General features: G+C 36.3%; 1 protein-coding gene across 16 annotated transcripts in view; it reads left to right on the top strand.

The window, feature by feature from the left end:
• BRIP1 (BRCA1 interacting DNA helicase 1) overlaps positions 1-23,097 on the top strand; it is a 182,236-nt gene that overhangs the window by 30,328 nt on the left and 128,811 nt on the right. For all 16 annotated transcript variants that reach the window (XM_086355643.1, XM_086355640.1, XM_086355642.1 and 13 more), the window contains exon 7: positions 22,140-22,430. In XM_086355643.1, the coding sequence (XP_086211769.1) occupies positions 22,140-22,430 (291 nt within the window). The remainder of the gene's footprint in view (positions 1-22,139; positions 22,431-23,097) is intronic.

The following is a 23,097-nucleotide window of genomic DNA, read 5'->3' as shown; positions in this document are numbered from 1 at the left end:
TTTATTGTCATAATATTCAAAATATTCTCTCTTTAAAAAAAGCTGTAGGATCTATAGTGTTATTCCCTCTTCATTTCTAATACTCAGAATTTGTATTTTTTTCTCTGTATTTTTTGATCCATCTGGATAGAGATTTATACATTTTTATTATAGTTTAAAAACTTTTGTTTTTGTTGATTTTTCTTTAATGTTTTTCCATTTTCTGTTTCACTGACTTCTGCTTTTGTCTTTATTTCCTTCATTTTGATTTTTTTAAGATTTATTCTCTTTCTAACTTCTTAAGGTTGAAGCTTAGATAATTGATTTTGAACCTTTCCCCCCTAAGACAACCATTGAAAAGTATACATTTCCCTCTGCTTTCTGTGCATCACACAGATTTGGATATTATGTTACTTTTCCCCTCATTTTCCTATTGATTTCTTTTTGACCCAAGATTTATTTACAGTAAATAAACACTAAATAGTTTTTTCCCCTGATATTTTTCTCTTACTGATTTGTTATCTGTGTGGTTAGAGAGCATATTTTGTATGATTCTAATTCTTTTAAATTTAATAATCTGTTTGTGAAATCTCTGAATTTTTAGAACGAATATGTATTCATTTATAGACTACTCCTCTGCTGTTTGGTGAGTTAGTCTATAAATGTCAATTAGCTCAAGTTGTCTTGATTGTGTTGTACATGTCTTCTGTATCATATTTTTTTTGATCTGCTTATAAAGCAGAGATGGAGAAGGCAATGGCACCCCACTCCAGTACTCTTGCCTGGAAAATCCATGGACAGAGGAGCCTGGTAGGCTGCAGTCCATGGGGTCGCTAAGAGTCGGGCACAACTGAGCGACTTCACTTTCACTTTTCACTTTGATGCATTGGAGAAGGAAATGGCAACCCACTCCATTGTTCTTGCCTGGAGAATCCTAGGGATGGGGGAGCCTGGTGGGCTGCCATCTATGGGGTCGCACAGAGTTGGACATGACTGAAGCGACTTAGCAGCAGCAGCAGCAGCATAAAGCAGAGAAGAGGACTAAAGATTCTATCATTGTAGATTTGTTTCTGTCACATTTATCTATCATGCTTCCTGGAATTTAAACTCTGATATTAGAAGTTGTATATACACCACCCTTGTGGTAGAAAGTGAAGAGGAACTAAAAAGCCTCTTGATGAAAGTGAAAGTGGAGAGTGAAAAAGTTGGCTTAAAGCTCAACATTCAGAAAACGAAGATCATGGCATTCCGTCCCATCACTTCATGGGAAATAGATGGGGAAACAGTGAGTGTCATACTTTATTTTTGGGGGCTCCAAAATCACTGCAGATGGTGACTGCAGCCATGAAATTAAAAGATGCTTACTCCTTGGAAGGAAAGTTACGACCAACCTAGATAGCATATTCAAAAGCAGAGACATTACTTTGCCAACAAAGGTCTGTCTAGTCAAGGCTATGGTTTTTCCTGTGGTCATGTATGGATGTGAGAGTTGGACTGTGAAGAAGGCTGAGCGCCGAAGAATTGATGCTTTTGAACTGTGGTGTTGGAGAAGACTCTTGAGAGTCCCTTGGACTGCAAGGAGATACAACCAGTCCATTCTGAAGGAGATCAGCCCTGGGACTTCTTTGGAAGGAATGATGCTAAAGCTGAAACTCCAGTACTTTGGCCAACTCATGCAAAGAGTTGACTCATTGGAAAAGACTCTGATGGTGGGAGGGATTGGGGGCAGGAGGAGAAAGGGACGACAGAGGATGAGATGGCTGGATGGCATCACTGACTCGATGGACGTGAGTCTGAGTGAACTCCGGGAGTTGGTGATGGACAGGGAGGCCTGTCGTGCTGCGATTCATGGCGTTACAAAGAGTCGGACACGACTGAGCGACTGAACTGAACTGAACTGATACATTTAAGATTTTATCTTCTGGGTGCGTTAACCCGTCCCTCATTAAGAAATGTCTTTGTTCTGAAATCTACTTTGCATAATTAATATAGTTGCTCTGACTTTCTTAGGATTAGTGTTTGAGTAGTGTATCTTTTTTCATGCTTTAACTTAGCTATTTTTACATTTAAAATGGGTTTCTTATACATCATTGAATCTTCTGTTTTTATCCACTCTGATAAACCCTGCCTTTTAATTGCAGTGTTTGGCCTTCTTTTGGATTAATTGACCGTGATTTAGGATTCCGTCTTTTCTCCACCATTTTCTTCTTACTATAACTCTGAGTTTGTTTTGGAGTTTCTCTGAGATTTATAATTTGCATCTTAAATTTATCACTGTACTTTCAAATATTTTACTTCACATGTATTTTGTGAATGCATGCGTGCTCAGCTGTGTCCAACTCTTCTGACCTCATGAATTGTAGCCTGTAGGCTCCTCTGTTCATGAGACTTTCTTGGCAAGAATATTACAGTTGGATGCCATTTCCTCTTCCAGGGAATCTACCTGACCCAGGGATCGAATGCACATCTCCTGTATCTCTGGCATTGGCATACACTTAACATACAGTGTATGAAAACCTTTTCCCAGCCACACTCACCCTCTGTGATGGCCCACACTCAGTAGAGTGTACGTCGCTCTGAATCTGAATAAATCCAGTTTTTACCTAAAAAAAAAAAGACAAACCTTCTCCTACTATACTTTAATTTCCACTTTCTCCCACTATGCTTTTATTTCTACCTTCTCATACGTCATTTTTGTTATTTATTTCTGTATGTATTATGAACCATAGAGTATTTTATTATTATTTTTCCTTTAAATCATCAGTTATATTTTTGATTATGAATTTTTTATTGAGACTTTATTTTTATACAACAGTTTAAGGATCACTGCAGAATTGAAGGGAAGGTACAGATATGCCCTACCCAACTCATCCCATTATCAACATCTCCCACCAGAATGGCATGTTTCTTTTTAAAAATATTTATTTATTTATTTAGCTGCATTGGCTCTTAGTTGTGGAATGCAGGCTCTTCACTGCAGCGTGTGGGCTTCTCTCTAGTTGGGGCATTCAGGCTCCAGATCATGCAGGCTCAGCAGTTGGGGTGTGCAAACTTTAGCTGCCCTGCAGCATGTAGGATCCTAGTGCCCTGACCAGGGATTGAACCCTGCATTGGAAGGTGGATGGTTAACCACTGACCCACCAGGGAAGTCCTCAGGATGGTACGTTTCTTACAGTTGATGAACCTACATTGACAGGTCATAATCGCACAGAGACTAGTTTACATTTCCTTGTGCTGGCTATGGGCGCTGTACATTTAATGGGTTTGGAAAAATGTGTCATAACGTGTCTGTGATATACAGAGTATTTTCACTGCCCTAAAAACCCTCTATGTTGTGCCTGTTCATACCTTCCCTCTCTTCCTGCAAACCCCTTTCAATCACTAATCTTTTTACTGTCTCCATAGTTTTGCCTTTTCCAGAATAGTAAATATAGTTGGAATCATACTGTATGTAGCCCTTCAGATGAACTTCTTTCACTTAGTAATATTAAAGATTCCTCCTTGTCTTTTCATGACTTGATAGCTTATTTCTTTTAGTTCTAAGTACTGTTGCACTGTTGGAATGTACCATTGTGTATTTATCTGTTCACCTCCTGAAGGACATCTTGATTGTTTCCAAGTTCCGGCAATTATAAATAAATCTCTCAACATTTGTGTTAATGGATATTTGTTTTTACCTCCTTTAGATAAATACTAAGGAGCGTGACTGCTTGATCATAGCATAAGAGTGGGTTTAGTTTTGTAAGAGACTGCCAAGCCTTCTTTCAGAGTGGCTGTACCACTTTGCATTTCACCAACAATGAATGAATTCCTTTTGTTCCACACTTTCATATCCTTGTCAGCATTTGATGCTGATCATTGTTCCTGATTATACCCTTTCTCATAAGTGTGTGGTATTATCTCATTGTTGTTTTAATATGCATTAGTCTAATGACATACGTTGTTGAACATCTTTTCATATGCTTATTTGATACCTTTTGTCTTGTTCTTTGATTTTGTTCATCAGAATTTTGTAGTCTTGTACATATTTTATCAGATTTATACCCAAGCATTTCATTTTTGGGGTACTAATATAATTGGTATTGTGTTTTTAATTCCAAATAATCCAGTTGTTCATTGTTGGTATGTTAGAAAGCAATTGACATTTTTTATTATTATTTATGTCTGCACTGGGTCTTTGTTGCTCTGCCTGGGTTTTCTCTAGTTGCAGCGAGGAGGGGCTACTCTCTAGTTTTGGTGCATAGACTTCTCATTGTGGTGGCTTCTCCTGTTGTGGAGCACAGGCTCCAGAGAGTGTGGGTTTCAGTAGTTGTAGCAAACAGGCTCGGTAGTTGTGGCTCATGAGCTCGTAAGTGCTGGCTCAGTTGTAGTGGCGCAGGGGATTAATTGTCCCGTGGTAGGTAGAATCTTCCCAGATGAGGGATTGAACCCATGTGGCCTACACTGACAGCTGGATTCTTAACCACTGGACCACCAGGGAAGTCCAGAAAGTAATTGACTTTTATAAATTAACTTTGTATCTTGGAACCTTGCTGTAATCACTTACTAGTTCCAAGAGGTTTTTTGTTGATTCTTCCAAATTTTCTACATAGATACTCGGCAAACAGACAGTTTTATATCTTCTCTCTCAATTTGTATACCATATATTTATTTTTCTTGTCTTATAACATTAGCAAGGACATACAGTTGAAAAGGAATGGTGAGAGGGAATAGCACTGGCTTGTACCTGATCTTAGAAATCTTCAACTTTCTCATCATTAAATATAATGTTAGCTTTAAGTTTTTTGTCACTAGTCTTTATCAAGTTGAGGAAATGCCCCACTATTTCTAATTTACTGAGAGTTTTTATCATGTATGTTTGGATTTTGTCAAATGCTTTTTCTGCATCTAAGATTTCCCTATAGCTCAGATGGTGCCTGCAATGCAGGAGACCTGGGTTCAATCCCTGGATCAGAAGATCCCTTGGAGAAGGAAATGGCAACCCACTCCAGTATTCTTGCCTGGAGAATTCCATAGCCAGAGAAGCCTGGTGGGCTATAGTCTATGGGGGTCACAAGGAGTTGGACATGACTAAGGGAATATGTGGTATTTCTTTTTTAGCCTACCAGTGTGTGATGGGTTACACTGATTGATTTTCAAATGTTGAACCAACCTACATAACTGGGGTAAATCATACTTGGTCATGGTTTATAATTCTTTTTACATATTGTTGGATTCAGTTTGATAATATTATCTTGATATTGTTTAATGTGGACTTTTGCATTCGTGTTCATGAGAGATATTGGTGTGTAGCTTTCTTTTAATGTCTTTGCCTGACTTTGGTATTTGGGCAGATACTGGCCTAATAGAATGAGTTGGCAGCATTCTTTCTGCATCTATATTCTGAAAGAGATTGTAGAGAATTGGTAGAATTTCTTCCTTAAATATTTGGTAGAATTCACAAGTGAATCTGTCTAGGTGGTGCTTTCTTTTTGGAAGATTATTAATTATTGATTTAATTCTTTAGTATATTGAGGCCTATTCATATTGTTCATTTCTTCTTGTGTCAGATTTAGCAAATTGTGTCTTTCAAGGAATTGATCTATTTCATTAGGTTATCAAGTTTGTGGACATAAAGCTCTTCATCATAGTTTTTTTTATTATCCTTAGTGTCCATGGCTTGTAGTGATGTCCCTCTTTCATTTCTGATACTAATAGTTTTTAAAAATATTTATTTGGTCATGCTAGGTCTTAGTTGTGGCATGCAGGATTTTCCATCTTTGCAGCCTGTGAGTGCTGTGGTTGCGGCTTGAGGGCTCTTTTAGTTGTAGCATGCAGATTCTAAGTTGTGACGTGGGATCTAGTTCCCTGACCAAGGATCAAACCCAGGACTCCTGCAATGGGAGCTTGGAGTCTTAGCCAGTGGACCACCAGAGAAGTACTAATATTAGTTAATTTTTGTCTTTTTTCTTTTTTTCCTTAGTATTCTGGCTAGAGACTTACTGATTTCACTGATTTTTTTTTTTTTTTCAGAGAAGCAGGTTTTGGTTTCAGTGATTTTTCTCCTTTGGTTTTCTTGATTCAATTACATTGATTTCTGCTCTGTTATTCTTTTCTTCTGCTTTATTTGGATTTAGTTTGTTCTTCTTCTAGTTTCCTAAGGTAGAAACTTAGGTTATTGACTTTAGATCTTTCTTCTTTTCTACATGTGCTTTCAATTTCCCCCACAGCACTTCTTTGACTGCCTACTATGTATTTTCATAGGGTATGTTTTTATTTTCATTTAGCTGAAACTACTTTTAAATTTCTCTTGACTTTTTTTCTTTGATCCATGTGTTGCATAGTTGTATGTTGTTTAATCCTCACTTATTTTGGGGTTTTCTAGTTATCTTTTTGTTATCAATTTCTAGTTTAATTCATTGTGGGTCCAGACATTGTATTTCTATTTTTTTAAACTTTTTAAAGTACATTTTGTCCCCAGAATGTGGTCTTCTTGGTTAGTGTTCCATGTGAAGTTGGCAAAAATGTGTATTCTTCCACTGTTGAATGAAAGTCTATAGATGTCAGTTCTATCTAGTTGATTGGTGTTATTGTTGAGTTCAACTATGTCCTTATTGATTTTCTGCTTGGTTTTTAAAAATCACTCAGTTGTGTACAACTCTTTGTGACTCCATGGACTATACAGTCCATGGAATTCTCCAGGCCCGAATACTGGAGTGGGTAGCCTTTCCCTTCTTCAGGGGATCATCCCAACCCAGGGATTGAACCCAGGTCTCCCGCGTTGCAGGCGGATTCTTTACCAGCTGAGTCACAAGCGAAGCCCAAGAATACTGGAGTGGGTAGCCTAGCCCTTCTCCAGCAAATCTTCCTGAAGCAGGAATTGAACTGGGGTCTCCTGATTGCAGGCAGATTCTTAACCAACTGAACCATCAGTTATGTCTCTCCATTTCTGATAGTGACTTCAAACATTATAGTGGATTTAGCTATTTCTTTTGCATTCCTGTTAGTTTTTGTCCTATATAGTTTGACACACTGATGTTAGGCACATACATGTTGAGGACTGGTTTTTTTTTTTTGCCTTGGAAAATTGGTTCCTTTATCATTATGCAATGACCTTTAAAAAATCTCTGATAACTTTCCTTTCTTTGAGGTCTTCTGTATCTGAAATTAATATAGCTACTTCTTCTTTTTGATTAGTGGTAGCATGGTATATTTTTCTCCATCCATTTACTTTTAATCTGTAAGTGTCTTTATATCTAAAGTAGATTTTTTATAGACATCAAATATTTGGGTCTTGTTTTATGATCCTCTCTGACGATTTCTGTCTTTTAACTGATGTACTTATACCATTGATGTTCAAAGTGTTATTGACAAGGTTACATTAATATTTACCATAGATATTACTCTTTTCTGTTTGTTGCTCTTGTTCTGTGTTCCTCTTTTTGTTTCCCATAATAAACATTTTATTTATTTATTTTTGTTTCATTTATTTATTTTAAAAGGATTAGGGAGATAATTCTGTTTATTGTCAAAGATCAAGAAACAAAATCTGGAAATGCTCTATTATAAGTGCTGAAGAGCTACAAAGGAGGGGTAGGGTGAGGAGACACAATAATACACAGCATTCTTTTGAGGAGCTCCAGCTATTCATTCTAACACTTTAATCAAAGAGAGACAGCTGTCCTTTGTCACTGAGACTGCAGAAGAATGGAAACCTCACTCAGTGTATCGGTTCCTATAGGGCAAACAGAGCAAGAACCTATTTAAAGCTGATGCAGAGGCTACTCATGGTCTGCTGGGAGCCCCCATGCCAAGTAGACTGGATGCTGAAAGTGGTCCTTGGCTGCCAGAGCTGGCTGGTCCTGGCTTCCTAGATCCTGGACTTCTCTTGATTCTCAGTGACAAGATTGTCAGTTGAATACAGTTGGCCATTATGACCTGTGGACAGACTTATTCTAATATCTCTTTTGGCTTTATTCGTTAGGGCTTGAATTTTTATAGGATCCTCTACATTCTTATTTTCTCTGAAGGCAATTCATATCCTCCTGATGGTGTAAGTTGTGTAGTTGTAGGTGCTGAAGTATTTGCCCTTCTTCAGCATTGCTGGGTACAGATCCACAACTTGTGTCGGGCTGAGGGTGCCATCTTGGGACAAAAAACCGCCAGTGGGTCCTCTTTGCAGAGGTCCTGAGTTTAATGTGACCTGCAAAACTTATGCAGCCTTAGGGTGCGACTTCGCTTTCACTTTTCACTTTCATGCATTGGAGAAGGAAATGGCAACCCACTCCAGTGTTCTTGCCTGGAAAATCCCAGGGATGGGGGAGCCTGGTGGGCTGTCGTCTATGGGGTCACACAGAGTTGGACATGACTAAAGTGACTTAGCAGCAGGGTGCCTGAGCCAGCCACAGCTCAGGCAGTGGCCCAGGGATTGGCACAGGTCCTAAATAAGCATTTTATTTGATTCCATTTTCTGTCTTTTCTAGCATAGCCATCATATTTCTTCCTTCCTCTTTCCTTCCCTCCCTCCCTTCCCCTTTTTTACTGGTTGCCCTCGATTTTGCAGTATGCACTTATGGCAAATCCAAGTGTACTTTCCCATACCACTATACCATTTCATGGGTAGTATGAGTACCTTATATACAGTATAATGCTAATTTGTCAGTCCATCCCTTGTATCATTGCTGTCATTTATTTCATGCCTATATAAGCATATAAATTGACTCTTGAACAAATACAGGGGTTAGGGGCAGCAACCCCCCAGCAGTCAAAAATCTGTGTATAATATTTGACTTCCCAGGTGTCTTAGTGGTAAAGAATCCGCCTGCAATGCAGGAGACAAGAGTTTGATCCCTGGGTCGGGAAGATCCATTGGAGCAGGAAATGGCAACCTACTCCAGTATGCTTGCCTGGAAATCCCCATGGACAGAGGAGCCTGGTCCTGGACAGAGGAGATACAGTCCATGGGGTCACAAAGAGTCAGACACAACTGAATAACTAAACAACAACAACAACAAATTTAACTACCAATAGCCTGCTGTTGACCAGAAGAGAAGTTTTACCAATAGATAACATAAAGTCCATTAACACATGCTTTGTATGTTATTTGTATACTTACAGTAGAGAGAGGAAAATATTATTAAGAAAATCATAAAGAGAAAATATCTACAAGACCTTTTAGAACTAACGCCCAAAAAAGATGTCCTTTTCATTATAGGGGACTGGAATGCAAAAGTAGGAAGTCAAGAAACACCTGGAGTAACAGGCAAATTTGGCCTTGAAATATGGAATGAAGCAGGGCAAAGACTAATAGAGTTTTGCCAAGAAAATGCACTGGTCATAACAAACACCCTCTTCCAACAACACAAGAGAAGACTCTATACATGGACATCACCAGATGGTCAACACCGAAATCAGATTGATTATGTTCTTTGCAGCCAAAGATGGAGAAGCTCTATACAGTCAGCAAAAACAAGACCAGGAGCTGACTGAAGCTCAGACAATGAACTCCTTATTGCCAAATTCAGACTTAAATTGAAGAAAGTAGGGAAAACCACTAGACCATTCAGGTATGACCTAAATCAAATCCCTTATGATTATACAGTGGAAATGAGAAATAGATTTAAGGGCCTAGATCTGATAGATAGAGTGCCTGATGAACTATGGAATGAAGTTCGTGACATTGTACAGGAGACAGGGATCAAGACCATCCCCATGGAAAAGAAATACAAAAAAGCAAAATGGCTGTCTGGGGAGGCCTTACAAATAGCTGTGAAAAGAAGAGAAGCAAAAAGCAAAGGAGAAAAGGAAAGATATAAGCATCTGAATGCAGAATTCCAAAGAACAGCAAAGAGATAAGAAACAGCAAGAGATAAGAAAGCCTTCTTTAGCGATCAATGCAAAGAAATAGAGGAAAACAACAAAATGGGAAAGACTAGCGATCTCTTCAAGAAAATTAGAGATACCAAGGGAACATTTCATGCAAAGATGGGCTCGATAAAGGACAGAAATGGTATAGACCTAACAGAAGCAGAAGATACTAAGAAGAGATGGCAAGAATACACAGAAGAACTGTACAAAAAAGATCTTCACGACCCAGATAATCACGATGGTGTGATCACTGACCTAGAGCCAGACATCCTGGAATGTGAAGTCAAGTGGGCCTTAGAAAGCATCACTACGAACAAAGCTAGTGGAGGTGATAGAATTCCAGTTGAGCTATTCCAAATCCTGAAAGATGATGCTGTGGAAGTGCTGCACTCAATATGCCAGCAAATTTGGAAAACTCAGCAGTGGCCACAGGACTGGAAAAGGTCAGTTTTCATTCCAATCCCAAAGAAAGGCAATGCCAAAGAATGCTCAAACTACCGCACAATTGCACTCATCTCACACGCTAGTCAAGTAACGCTCAAAATTCTCCAAGCCAGGCTTCAGCAATATGTGAACCGTGAACTTCCAGATGTTCAAGCTGGTTTTAGAAAAGGCAGAGGAACCAGAGATCAAATTGCCAACATCTGCTGGATCATGGAAAAAGCAAGAGAGTTCCAGAAAAACATCTATTTCTGCTTTATTGACTATGCCAAAGCCTTTTACTGTGTGCATCACAATAAACTGTGGAAAATTCTGAAAGAGATGGGAATACCAGACCACCTAACCTGCCTCTTGAGAAACCTATATGCAGGTCAGGAAGCAACAGTTAGAACTGGACATGAAACAACAGACTGGTTCCAAATAGGAAAAGGAGTATGTCAAGGCTGTATATTGTCACCCTGCTTATTTAACTTCTCTGCAGAGTACATCATGAGAAACGCTGGACTGGAGGAAGCACAAGCTGGAATCAAGATTGCTGGGAGAAGTATCAATAACCTCAGATATGCAGATGACACCACCCTTATGGCAGAAAGTGAAGAGAAACTAAAAAGCCTCTTGATGAAAGTGAAAGTGGAGAGTGAAAAAGTTGGCTTAAAGCTCAACATTCAGAAAACGAAGATCATGGCATCTGGTCCCATCACTTCATGGGAAATAGATGGGAAAACAGTGGAAACAGTGTCAGACTTTATTTTTTGGGGCTCCAAAATCACTGCAGATGGTGACTGCAGCCATTAAATTAAAAGACGCTTACTCATTGGAAGGAAAATTATGACCAACATAGATAGAATATTCAAAAGCAGAGACATTACTTTGCCAACAAAGGTCTGTCTAGTCAAGGCTATGGTTTTTCCTGTGGTCATGTATGGATGTGAGAGTTGGACTGTGAAGAAGGCTGAGCGCCGAAGAATTGATGCTTTTGAACTGTGGTGTTGGAGAAGACTCTTGAGAGTCCCTTGGACTGCAAGGAGATCCAACCAGTCCATTCTGAAGGAGATCAGCCCTGGGATTTTTTTGGAAGGACTGATGCTAAAGCTGAAACTTCACTACTTTGGCCAACTCATGCAAAGTGTTGACTCATTGGAAAAGACTCTGATGGTGGGAGGGATTGGGGGCAGGAGGAGAAAGGGATGACAGAGGATGAGATGGCTGGATGGCATCACTGACTCGATGGACGTGAGTCTGAGTGAACTCCGGGAGTTGGTGATGGACAGGGAGGCCTGGCGTGCTGGGATTCATGGGGTTGCAAAGAGTCGGACATGACTGAGCGACTGAACTGAACTGAACTGAACCACTACTGTAAGTTTGCATCATCTATAAGATGAAGCATCAGTGTAAGTCATTACCTACAAAAATGCTGTCTTAAATGATACAAAACACCATAGATGTTATCTGTATTTCTAACACTAGATAAAATGAAAAGATAATGTGAAAAAATAATTTGTATTTGTTTAGAGGTAGAAAAATTTGTACATTGATATTGAAAAAGCTTTATGATATGATTTCTTTATGGTAATTTGGTGTAATTGAAACAGTTGCTTCACAGTAGCCTGACCTATACACTAGTGAATCAATCATCATTCAATTTTTAAGGCATAAAGTATTATAGTCATGTTCATAATATGGTATTAGAAAAACATTGTTACTGTTTACTTTCTTGCCCACTGTAAATGGGAATTCCTTAACACAGCTGCCTCAGTTTCCCCTCAGAGCAGGCTTTGTTAAGAAAACCAGAGTGCTCTGGTATATTTCAAAATGGTTCCCTTCCCCCTCCCATTACTGGGAGCACAAGGGTGTTTTTCTCCCCAGTGTGTTGAGGGAACCTGATCTGGCTCCTAGACATAACTCTCACAATATCTGGGAGCCCTCCATGTTAAGTGCCCCTAAATTTTTAACTAAGAGAGTCATGCGTATTGAGTCTGTAGCAGTTCATCATTTACGGTTCAGGCTTTGTTAGCCCAGCACTTGTTCCTGCACTGGTTTTCCCTGGTACTGCTGCTCCAGTAAGCTGTTACTTCCTGTATTCAGCTGTCTCCTAATCTTAAAGGCAATGGTTTGTCCTCCTCTCTCTTACAAATACAGGAAAAGTTACTGACTTTTCAGTTTTTTCGCCTTTTATCTGTCAGGATGGAGTGGCCACTTCCAAGCTATTTATATCAAAAATGGAAACCAGAAGTCTACCTCCATTTTTTAAATAAATTCACAAATCACGAAAATTATTTTTTCCTTCATCCTCTTATTTCCTTTTTCTAGTTCCCTTCATCCTTTATGTAGATTCAGGTTTCTATCTTGTATAATTTTTCTTTTAGCTTAAAAGGCTTCGTTTAACATTTGTAGTATGGCCCTGCTGGTAACAGATTTTTCTGTTCATTTTTTTAAAAATGTGATACAGTGTACATAACAAAATTTGCCATTTTAACCATTTTTTGTGTTCAGTTCAGTGGCATTAAATCTATTCTATTCACCTTTTTGTGAATTCTTCTATCTTCCCAACTGAAACTCTGTACTTAACAATAACTCCTGTTCTCCCTTGCCTCAGCCCCTGCATAACTACCATTCTCCTTTCTGTCTGTGAATTTAACTACTCTGGAACCTCATGTAAGTGGAATTGTACAATGTATGTCCTTTTGTATCTGTGTTATTTCATGTCTTCAGAGTTCATCCATGTTATAGCATGTGTCAGAATTCCCTTTTATGATTAAGTAATAATCTGTTCAATGCCTGTATACCACATTTTGTTTATCCATTCATACTTCAGTGGTCATTTGAGTTGTTTTCCTCTTTTGGCTATTGTGCATATGCCAATATTGTGAATATATGAATGCTGGTGTACAATTATCTTTGTGTCCATCTCTGCTTTCACTTCTTACGGATATATACCCAGAGGTGGGATTACTGGATCACATGGTAATTCTGTTTAATTTTTTGAGGAATTTCCATCGCATTTTGCACAGCAACTACACTATATTACATTCCTACCAGCAATGTAGGAAGGTTCCATTTTTTGTTTTTTCCTGGCTGTGTCTTGAGGTGTGTGGAATCTTAGATCCCTGACCAGGGATTGAACCTGTGCTGCCTGCAGTGGAACATGAAGCCCTAATCATTGGACCACCAGGGAATTCTCAGGAAGGTTCCAGTTTCTTCACATCCTTGCCAAGCACTTGTAATTTTCTATTCTGTATTCTGTTTTCTTTTTAAATTATAACCATCCTAGTGGATGTGAAATGGTATATCTTTGTGGTTTTGGTTTGCATTTCCTAATGATTAGTGATGTTAAGCATCTTTTCATGTGCTTATTGTCCATTTACAAATCTTTTTTCCTCATTAATTAAGTAATTATTTATTTGGTTGTGCTGGGTCTTCCTTGCTGTGAGCAGGCTTTCTCTAGTTGCAGCGAGTGGGGCTACTCTTTGTTGCAGTGCGCTGGCTTCTCATTGGCTGGCTTCTCTTGTTGCAGATCACAGGATCTAGGGAGTGTGGGTTTCAGAGTTGCAGCACAGAGGCTCAGTGGTTGCGGCTCATGGGCTCATTAGTTGTGGTGCACAGGCTTATTGCTTTGTGGCAGCTAGTGCTGCTTTAGAGGCTTATGTACTGAAAAATTTGTCTACTAAAAAAATCTCTTTCGTTTATAGCATTTTGGTCAGTATGTAGAAGATGACATCACAGGATGGCTTTGTTTTCTCATTTTAAAAGATTAATTGAAAAAAGTTTGAAAAATGCCAAAATACTGTACGATAAAGGAGAAGATAAAAATGTCAGACAATTCCAAAGGATTTTTGAAGTAAAATATACAACTGCAAATATCATAAGGGTTCGGTTGGATTAATTTTCACCAACTAAATAATAATATCGTTTTACCACTGTTTCTGTATTCCTAGGTTCTTTTTGATTCATGGCTTGATTGTTTAGATTTCTTAATCATGTAGTTTTATTCAAGAAAAGTACATAGTGTATTTCCTACTATAGCATATCCAGAGGCACATGATGCCAGTTTGTCTCCCTACTGCTAGTGTTACAAATCGACTACTTGGTCTCCATTATAAAGGCATATTTTCCTTTTGTAATTAAGAAGTAATCTTTGGAGTGATACTTGGAGTTTATGTGAGTATCTTGTTTCCTAACAACATTTACCCAGTGATTTTAGCATCCATTTATGTACCTTGTAGGAATCAACTATTACATGGCAGTTGTAAAATAGTAATTTTTAAGATTTTACCATTCTGTTTACAATTTTTAGCTAGCATTCTTCTCTGAGGAAGAACTTTCCTTTTTCTCCCCCATTTCCTTTCTTTGATTCTTTTTTTCCTTCTTTTTTTTTTTTTTGTTGTTGTATCAATAAATACCCCAGGTATTTCTCATGAAGTTGGTCAGTGTGACTACTTGCTATACTTTGAGACTCACTGCTGTAGTCACATCTGTATAAAGTGCTACTGTTCCAGGAGGACTGTTGCTCTGTACAGGTTGGTCATCTTTATATTTGTTCTTAAACTGAGAAGTCTTATAGAAATATGATTGTTCTAGTATAAATGTAGATTAAAAATTATACCACTTTGGGGTGTTCTTGATTATAAACTCAGAAACTGAGGCAGCTGTCTTAAGGAATTCCCATTTACAGTAGGCAAGAAAGTAAACAGTAAGTGGAGAGTACGGTAACAGACACTTATGGTATCAAAAAACAACCGTGAAAAGGATCTGTCTTAATGTGCTAGCCCACTGCAGTTTAACATATTGCTTACAACCTTCACAATAGAATTTGAGTGACTTCAGTTACACATTCCAGGAGACTGGCAGTCTGTTACAATCAGAATCTGAACTTTAGAGCAGGCTAATTTACAGCGATGGGATGAAGAAAGTTGTGGATTTGTATTACACACTCTCACCTGACACTGTATCTGATCCCTTACCTGCTGATTGACATCTTGAATGAGCTCTTTGAAGCAAGTTCCAGCTTAATTAAAACGTTTGCTTGGTTAGCAGTGATCTGTGAAAGCCTGTGATAAATATTGAGTCAGGTTCACCTGCTGGTTGCTGTAAGTAGATAAACAGCTGCCTTGTGCAGTTTAATCATGAAACTGTGGCAGTAGAGTACTACTGTTTGAATTTTTAAAAAAGAATAGTTGAAACGGTATAGTTATGTCACTTTCGCTATCTTAACTAGAGTGTGTGCCTACGTGAGATTTTGCAACAACAGGCATTCAGTACCTCTTTGGATGGCGTGGACAACAGCAAATGGTTGATAAAGATTAACAGTAAACCTTCTTTCATATGTCTCAAAGTATAATTCAGTATTCATTGACTTGTTTTTACCACTAGTTCTTCATGTGTGTGATGTTTGGAAATAAAAAAGGGCAGTATTTTGCTTTTCTTTTTGTCAAGTTAAATGGTAAATTAAAAATGATCTTGTTAATTAAAACTTTGAGATTTAAGGTTATGAATTCTAACTTCTCACAAATCTATCATGAATTTTGTAGCCACTTGAAGAACTTCAGATTTTATTTTTTCATCTGTAAAATGGAGTTAGCAGTAAACATTAGTGAACTAAATGTTATAGAATTTTGTTAATATTGCATAATTAACCAACATAAAGAGAAATTAATTTACAAGCAGTAGAGGAATCTTTATAAAATTATTTTCTTTGGACTATCAAGTTGTTTATTCCTTTACTGAATGAATGTGACTAAGCAAGTTCATTGTAAATAAAATGCTATTTCTATTTTATTTTCTTTGTAAAATCAGACATAAATTCTAAAATAAAGTCCTCACCCAAATAAGTCACAGTCTTCTGTGAGCACATGATGGTAAGTTATGGACTCACTTTCTAAAAATGCATACAAAATTGTGTTTGTAGTTTCCGGGTGATCCCAAACTCTCCTCTGTAACAATACATATATGTAAATTAGGAATCTTATTTCCTAATCAGTTGAAAATTTTAGTTAGGCGAGATTAAGATGATAGTTGTTCTGTTAGGTATTAAGCTGCTGAGGAGCAACCCGTGTATTTGCTGTTTTAGGTTTCATTTGAAGCACTTTTTAGCATTTTCTAGGTGTGTTATGTATGTACTACGTTCCTTAGCTCCAAGGATTATCTACTGTAGTGGGGATTCCTAATTTTTTACCTAACGTTTTTATAGTTTTATTCCTGTCATCAGTTTGTTTGGAAGTTTATGGGGAAAATAAAATTTTATATAAGTCACACTTAACCTGCTCAACACTTTTTTTGATCTTTATCTATGTTGATGCATAGAACTCTGGTTTGTATTTTTTTAAAAATTATTTACAGTATTCCACTGATAGACAAACTCCACAATTTATTTACTCATTCTTTTGCTGACACATTTAGCTTATTTTCCTCACTATTAAAACAGTACTACAAAGAGTATCCCTGTTGTATCTCTCTGAATCTGCAAGTCTGTCACTAGCATGTATGACGAGCAGGCTCATGCTGGGCCAAGGGTCTGTATATATTTGATATCACTGTATCACCAACTTGTTCTTCAAAGTGATTGTGTCACTTTATACTTGGATCAACAGTGTTTAAGAGAGTTGCTTTATATCTTTTCTGACACCCAGTCTGGTGAATGTAAATGAAATACAATTAGGGTTTTAATTGCATTTTTCTAATTAGTTTCACTGGTGTCTCAGACAGTAAAGCGTCTGCCTACAGTGCAGGAGACCCAGGTTCAATCCCTGGGTCGGGAAGATCTCCTGGACAAGGAAATGGCAACCCACTCCAGTACTCTTGCCTGGAAAATCCCATGGACGGAGGCGCCTGGTAGACTACAGTCCATGGGGTTGCAAAGAGTCGGACACGACTGAGCGACTTCACTTTCTTTCTTTCTAATGAAGTTGAACATCGGGTTGCACATCTTTTCAGATGTTTGTTGGGTTTTCTGCTTTTCTCTCCTGTGATTTTTTTGTTCTTGGATTCTTATTCTTCTATTGGGCTTTTAAAAAATAGGTTTGTTGGGATTCTTTATGTGTTATGAAGACTGATCCTCAGTTGGTTATATGCAGCGTATGTATCTTCTCAGGATTGTTTTCAGTCTGTTGTGCTTTTGGTGTATTGTTTAAGAAATCCTTCCCTATATTGAGGTCCTAAAGATATTTTTCTGTATATAGGGACAGAGATTTTATGACCCATACAATCTAGAATATTTCCTCTCTGGTCCTTTGTAGAAAGAGTGTGATGCTTGCTCTAAACAGTCTCTCAACTGAAGAATTTTTGTTTTTCCCCCATGTGGAACATAATGTCCATCTTGTTAGAAAATATTTGCCTTAACTGTCAACTAATAATAAGTTAAAATGATTTTTATGAAGTAAATTTTATAGCTTATACGTAAGAATATTTTGTAGTTGCATTCAGAAAATAATGCACTTAGAGTACTAAGTGAAACTGGTATTGATAATCTCCTATAACACACCTTGTAGAACAATTAAAAAGTGAAGGTCTCTTTGTTGGTGGGATGAAATGATCTTTGTCATTGTCTTCTATTTGGCCTAATAATGTCAGGAATTCTAATGTTTGTTGAATGAATGAATGGATGGATGGATAGATGAATGAATGAATGTACATGTAGAGTGCTTAGCACAGGGACAGCCTTAATAAATGATAGTTATTAAATGAATATATCAGGATATGTGTTTGCCACTCACAACTAAAGTGGCCCAAATATTAACATAACAAGATGATTTTTCTTTTTGTTCTTGAAAAATAACAAATTGTCCTGTACTTTTTTTTAAAAGCTAACCTTTTCATTTTGAGGTTACTTTTTGATATGTGAAGAAGTAAAATTTGGGCATCAATTAAACATCTACGGATAAATAAAATGTGGTACATGGGTACAGTATTTGGTTTAGGGACATTAGTCACAATCCATCAATTAAAAAAATTAAGTTACAGTTATATGCAAAATACCATGCTCAGTGAATGAGTATATGAAGTAACGTAAGACATAGTTTCTGTCCTCAGGAATTTGCAGTGTGGTTGAAAGACAATGCATGCACATATGGAAAAGAATGTTACTGTTTCATGGACCTAGTTTTCTCTATTTCATGCAGATAAGCTTCTTTCTGGTCTTTTCCCCCTCTACTTTATGTGCTAATTTTTCATATTAAACATCCTTTTATGCTTACTTTTAGAATTCATTTCATAGACTCTGTTTAGATACTCCCCTGATTTATGAACTCACAAAATAACTTTTCTGACAATGCAGTCATTTCTCACTACTCCTTTATTATTATCTTTTTTCAGGCATATTTAGTCACCATGCTAATTTTTATTTTTCCAAGTAAATATAGTAATTTTAACACAGTAATTTTCATTGTTGTTCAGGGGAAAGGTTGGCGAGAGCTATGAAACTTTAGAGGTTGACACAGTTATCTTAATCTATTTCTGATTACAACCTTGTGAAAGGAATAGTGGCAAGGACTCAGAAGTTGCCCTTTCAAGATCAAATATTATATTCATTCTTTATCCTTTCAAAAAACATTAATGCATATCTATATAGTCTGAGAAGAGAGGGAATAAATAGAAATTGTTGGACACAAAGATAATTTTCTAAAATCCCTGGTTGCTCCTAAGAACAGTTTTTGGCTATTGTAGATTTGAAATGTATTTTTAAACAGTTGACTCCTACATGTGGAACTAATACAACTGTCACATCCACATCTCTTATGATAGTAGATTTTTGGGGGGCTGTTATTTGGGTTAAGTTTTCTTGCCTTTTGTTGAAGAAAAGGAACTCTAGACAGTTTCCAGCTATGGGAAAAGAAGTCATCTCTTAAAGAGATTAGTTCTACCATATGATATTGCTACTTAACAGTTCTTAGAGATTTCAGGTTTGGGGAGCCTATGTGTTTTATCTTTCTTGAGGTTTAGATATATTAGATGAGAAAGAATACTTTTTAATTTATTCTCCAGTTTCCTGATACAATCTATATAAATTTAAAGAGCAAAAACAAAAGGAAAATATCCTTGTGGGAGGTAAACTTGATCATTAGTCAGCAGGAGAATTACTTGGTGAAAAATACTTAATTTTGTTCACCTGTTGTTTTAAGATCCCTAGGTCAAAGAGTTTCAGAGAGAAGCCAGAAAATATTAGCCTAATTTTGAACTAGAGGATTTTATGAGTTCTTATCATTGCTGTTTTCAGGATTCTGTCTCTGTTTTCATACAAAATTTAAAGTTGGTGATTTTGGTACAAATAATTATCTTTTGTTCCTAAATAATTGTTTTTTTTTAAGCCTCTGTTCTATTATTGCGTTCAGTGTTCTCCATCTTCAACTATGATTATACCAAATCCTTTAAATAGGAACTTCAATAGAAGATCACTTCTGAAGAAGTAATTTTTCTTTAAATCTGCAAATAAATAAGAATCAACTTTCTTAGTTTCTGTCTTCTACTCTACTTGCCCAGCCACTCACTGAAAACCATCATCTTGAGGAGTTACCCTTGATTTCATAAATTGTATAATTCAGAACACTTGAAGATTTAACCAACATAAAACATTTTTAATATAAAAATTAGTTCTGTTTTATAATTTTTTTCAATTACGGAGTGAAAAACACATTTAAGGTACATAAATAAAGCTACTCTAGTAAGAACTTTCTAAAACAAGTCCCTGTATCTTTTGCTTTTGTTAGTTATGCTGTTAGTGTAACATTTTAAGGTAAGCAGATCCCTTTAAAAAATTACTAGTGCAAATACTGCTTTTAAAATTAAACCATTTGAATGCAAAGCAGAAAGTTATAAGACTGTATAACAGCATCCTTTTTTATTGGAAAAATATGGAAGATACATATAGGAGGATCTGCTAGTTATATGTGGTGGTTGACTTATTTTGTATTTTTCTATAACGTTTGAATTTTTTGTTTAGAAAAATAGCAGAATGAAAATAAAAGGAGTAGATCCTAAAGCTTTAAGTGGAATTCATGTTGAAAAGTATCATATCAAAAAGTAGGTTTTCCAAGCCATGAGAAAAAGACTACTTTATTGAATTCCTTTTAGGCTTGTATATATCCATAGAGAATATCGTAATACATTGGGCCTAGCATTCTAATATTCACAATGAATTTAACTGTATCATAGGGAAGAGATATAATTGAGTAAAAAGATTGAAAATATGAAAATAAACTAATTCTGCTACCAAGAGTTACCTTAATTCTTTTACTAAGTTAATTAATTTGATCATTGAAAAGGACAAAAAGGAATTCAGTCAGAAATACCATGATATAATTTGCATTCCATTTTCTGTGTGACCAGAAATTGTTAGATATTGCAACATATGTAACATAAACCACATGTCAGCTGTTTCCTGCCTCACTGTTGACAAGAGCCCCATTCATAACTCTTCTTTTATCCTTTCAGTGAATAAGTAATTATTCAATATAGAAGGCAGGATATTTGGAACTGGCTATTTAATGTGGCAGCACTCTGTAATGAAATCTGCTGTTACTGGCAACCTGAGAGGGGAATGTAACAATTCCAGCATGGCTGTAACTTTATCTGCTTTGACTGACTGTTTATTTGGCACATCAGTGAACCTTTTATCCCAGTGAGTGACAGCTCCAGAAGGGTCACATTTACATCCATTCTATCATGTATTGTAATATTTAATGGCGGACAAGGTTGAGCGAGACTGGGAGTAATTTGAACTTGCTTTTCCACTGAGTTGAGGCTAAAAGACAGCTTGATCCCCAGTATTGTGGTGTAACATGCTATGACTTAGCATTTGTTTATGAAGGCTAATCTTACTGATTATAATTTAAAAAAAAAACTTCAGTTAAATGGAGTGTTTGTTCTACTAAACTTAAACTCTCTAGTACAAGTTCTCTTAAGCTACTGTGCTATTTAGTATTTTTCCCTATCAGTGACCATTCCTATAAACTAACCATTTCTTAATCTTTCTCTTAAAGGAGGCTGCATTCTGTCTCATTTGTATAGTAACTGAAGTTGAGAAGAGAGTAGTTATTAAGAACCAGTGTGTTCTAATATATAGCATTAAGCTATTTTTTTTTAATATTTGAGTTTGGAAATAGAGAAAAGCCAGGTAAATATTATAACGTACTCCTGATGTTCCATATGGTATATTTAAGGAGCCATTTATATAACTTTTAATTATGAAACTGAATTGAGTAAAATTGTCTAGGAAAAGCTATCTTGAATGATAATTGTACTGATGGATTTATATTTGATGACCGGTAATTGAATTTCAGATATACTTGTTCCACACAAGCAGTCTGTCTTCATTATTAAATATTAATAATTTGCATTCATTTTCATACCTTTGCTAGAGAATAGTTTTCTCTTATTGTTTTTGAGTGATGATTTAAATTCAGCTTGATGTTTCTATTGTAAGTTATGTTAAAATGCTTTTTAAAGTACTGGTTTATTAAAGGATATTTGAATGGATTGTGCTGTGAAGAAAAATAACACTCTTAAATCTAAACTGTAATATCACAATTCACTTGAAGCCTAAGCAAAAATGAAAATTGTCTTTCGTTTTGTCTTAGTTTTATAATTTATGAAAGAGGAGAATTAAAATATACTTAAAACATTTGGAATTTGAGAGTGGGGGTAGTATGTTAGAAAACAATGCAAATATGGAAACATTTATAACTCAAGAGAGAAAGAGAACCAATTTGAAATTGAATTTGCAGTTTTTTCTTTAAAGGCAAATTTTAGATGATGTGACATTATGGAATTTCCCTTTATTTGGCAACTGTGATTTGCTACTTATAGTTTTCATTCCATGAAAAGTTTGATAAAAATTTTATGGTAGTCCAGACAATAGTCATCTTTTCTTTCCTTTGTTACAGCCCCCTGGTCACTGTTCTAGGTGCTGCTGTTCTACCAAACAAGGAAACAGTGAAGATTCTTCAAATACCACTAAGAAGGATCATGGGGGGAAGTTCAAGATACCCAAAATATATTTTGGGACACGCACACACAAGCAGATTGCTCAGATTACTAGAGAGCTCCAGAGAACAGCGTACTCAGGGGTCCTGATGACTATTCTTTCCAGCAGGGATCATACTTGTGTCCATCCAGAAGTAATGGGTAACTTCAACAGAAATGAAAAGTGCATGGAATTGCTGGATGGAAAAAATGTGAGTAAAGTTCATTTATTTTAGGCAAAAAATTAGACTGAAAAGATAAAAATTACTCCATTTTTAATGTGTTCATTTTATATGTACATTTACAGTGATAACTTAAGTCAGATTGATTGCTAGTGTTGATATTTTTTAAAAAATAATTTTACCATAAGGAAATCTTTTATTCAAGTTTAAAATTATTAGTTTTTGTGCTAAAACATGGGGATATTTATTTAATTCCTTGAAAATTAATTTCCATGTCTTAATTTCTTCTTTCAAAGATAGTCAAACATAGAGGTCAAATGAGAAAAAAACATTTAAGTGATTTAGCCTAACTAGATCTAATTGATATATTTTATATATTAAAAAATTTCAGAATAAGGTAATTTGCATACGACCTCTCTGGGCAAATTTTAAAATGTTTTTGAATTGAGAAATGTAATGATTTCACTGTCTCATCATTCTGATTAGTATAAACTTCTTTTTAAAATTACAGTAAATTATTAACTAAAGATATGTTATTTATGGATTTGAAATTTTCTAGGGAAATTTAGAATAATATGAATTTTGGCTAGGTGGAAATAAATAAATCTCACTAAAGTAATGATTTTTTGATAATATTTTGCCAGTATTAGTTTAGTTGTCTGTGTACCAGTTAGATAACTAGTTTACTCCAAAATTG

Source organism: Bos grunniens, chromosome 19 (genome assembly GCF_055505025.1).
Source record: "Bos grunniens cultivar Pamir isolate PY7600 chromosome 19, Bosgru_T2T1.0, whole genome shotgun sequence".
Taxonomy (NCBI): Eukaryota; Metazoa; Chordata; class Mammalia; order Artiodactyla; family Bovidae; genus Bos; species Bos grunniens.
This window is presented reverse-complemented; position numbering and strand designations above follow the sequence as displayed.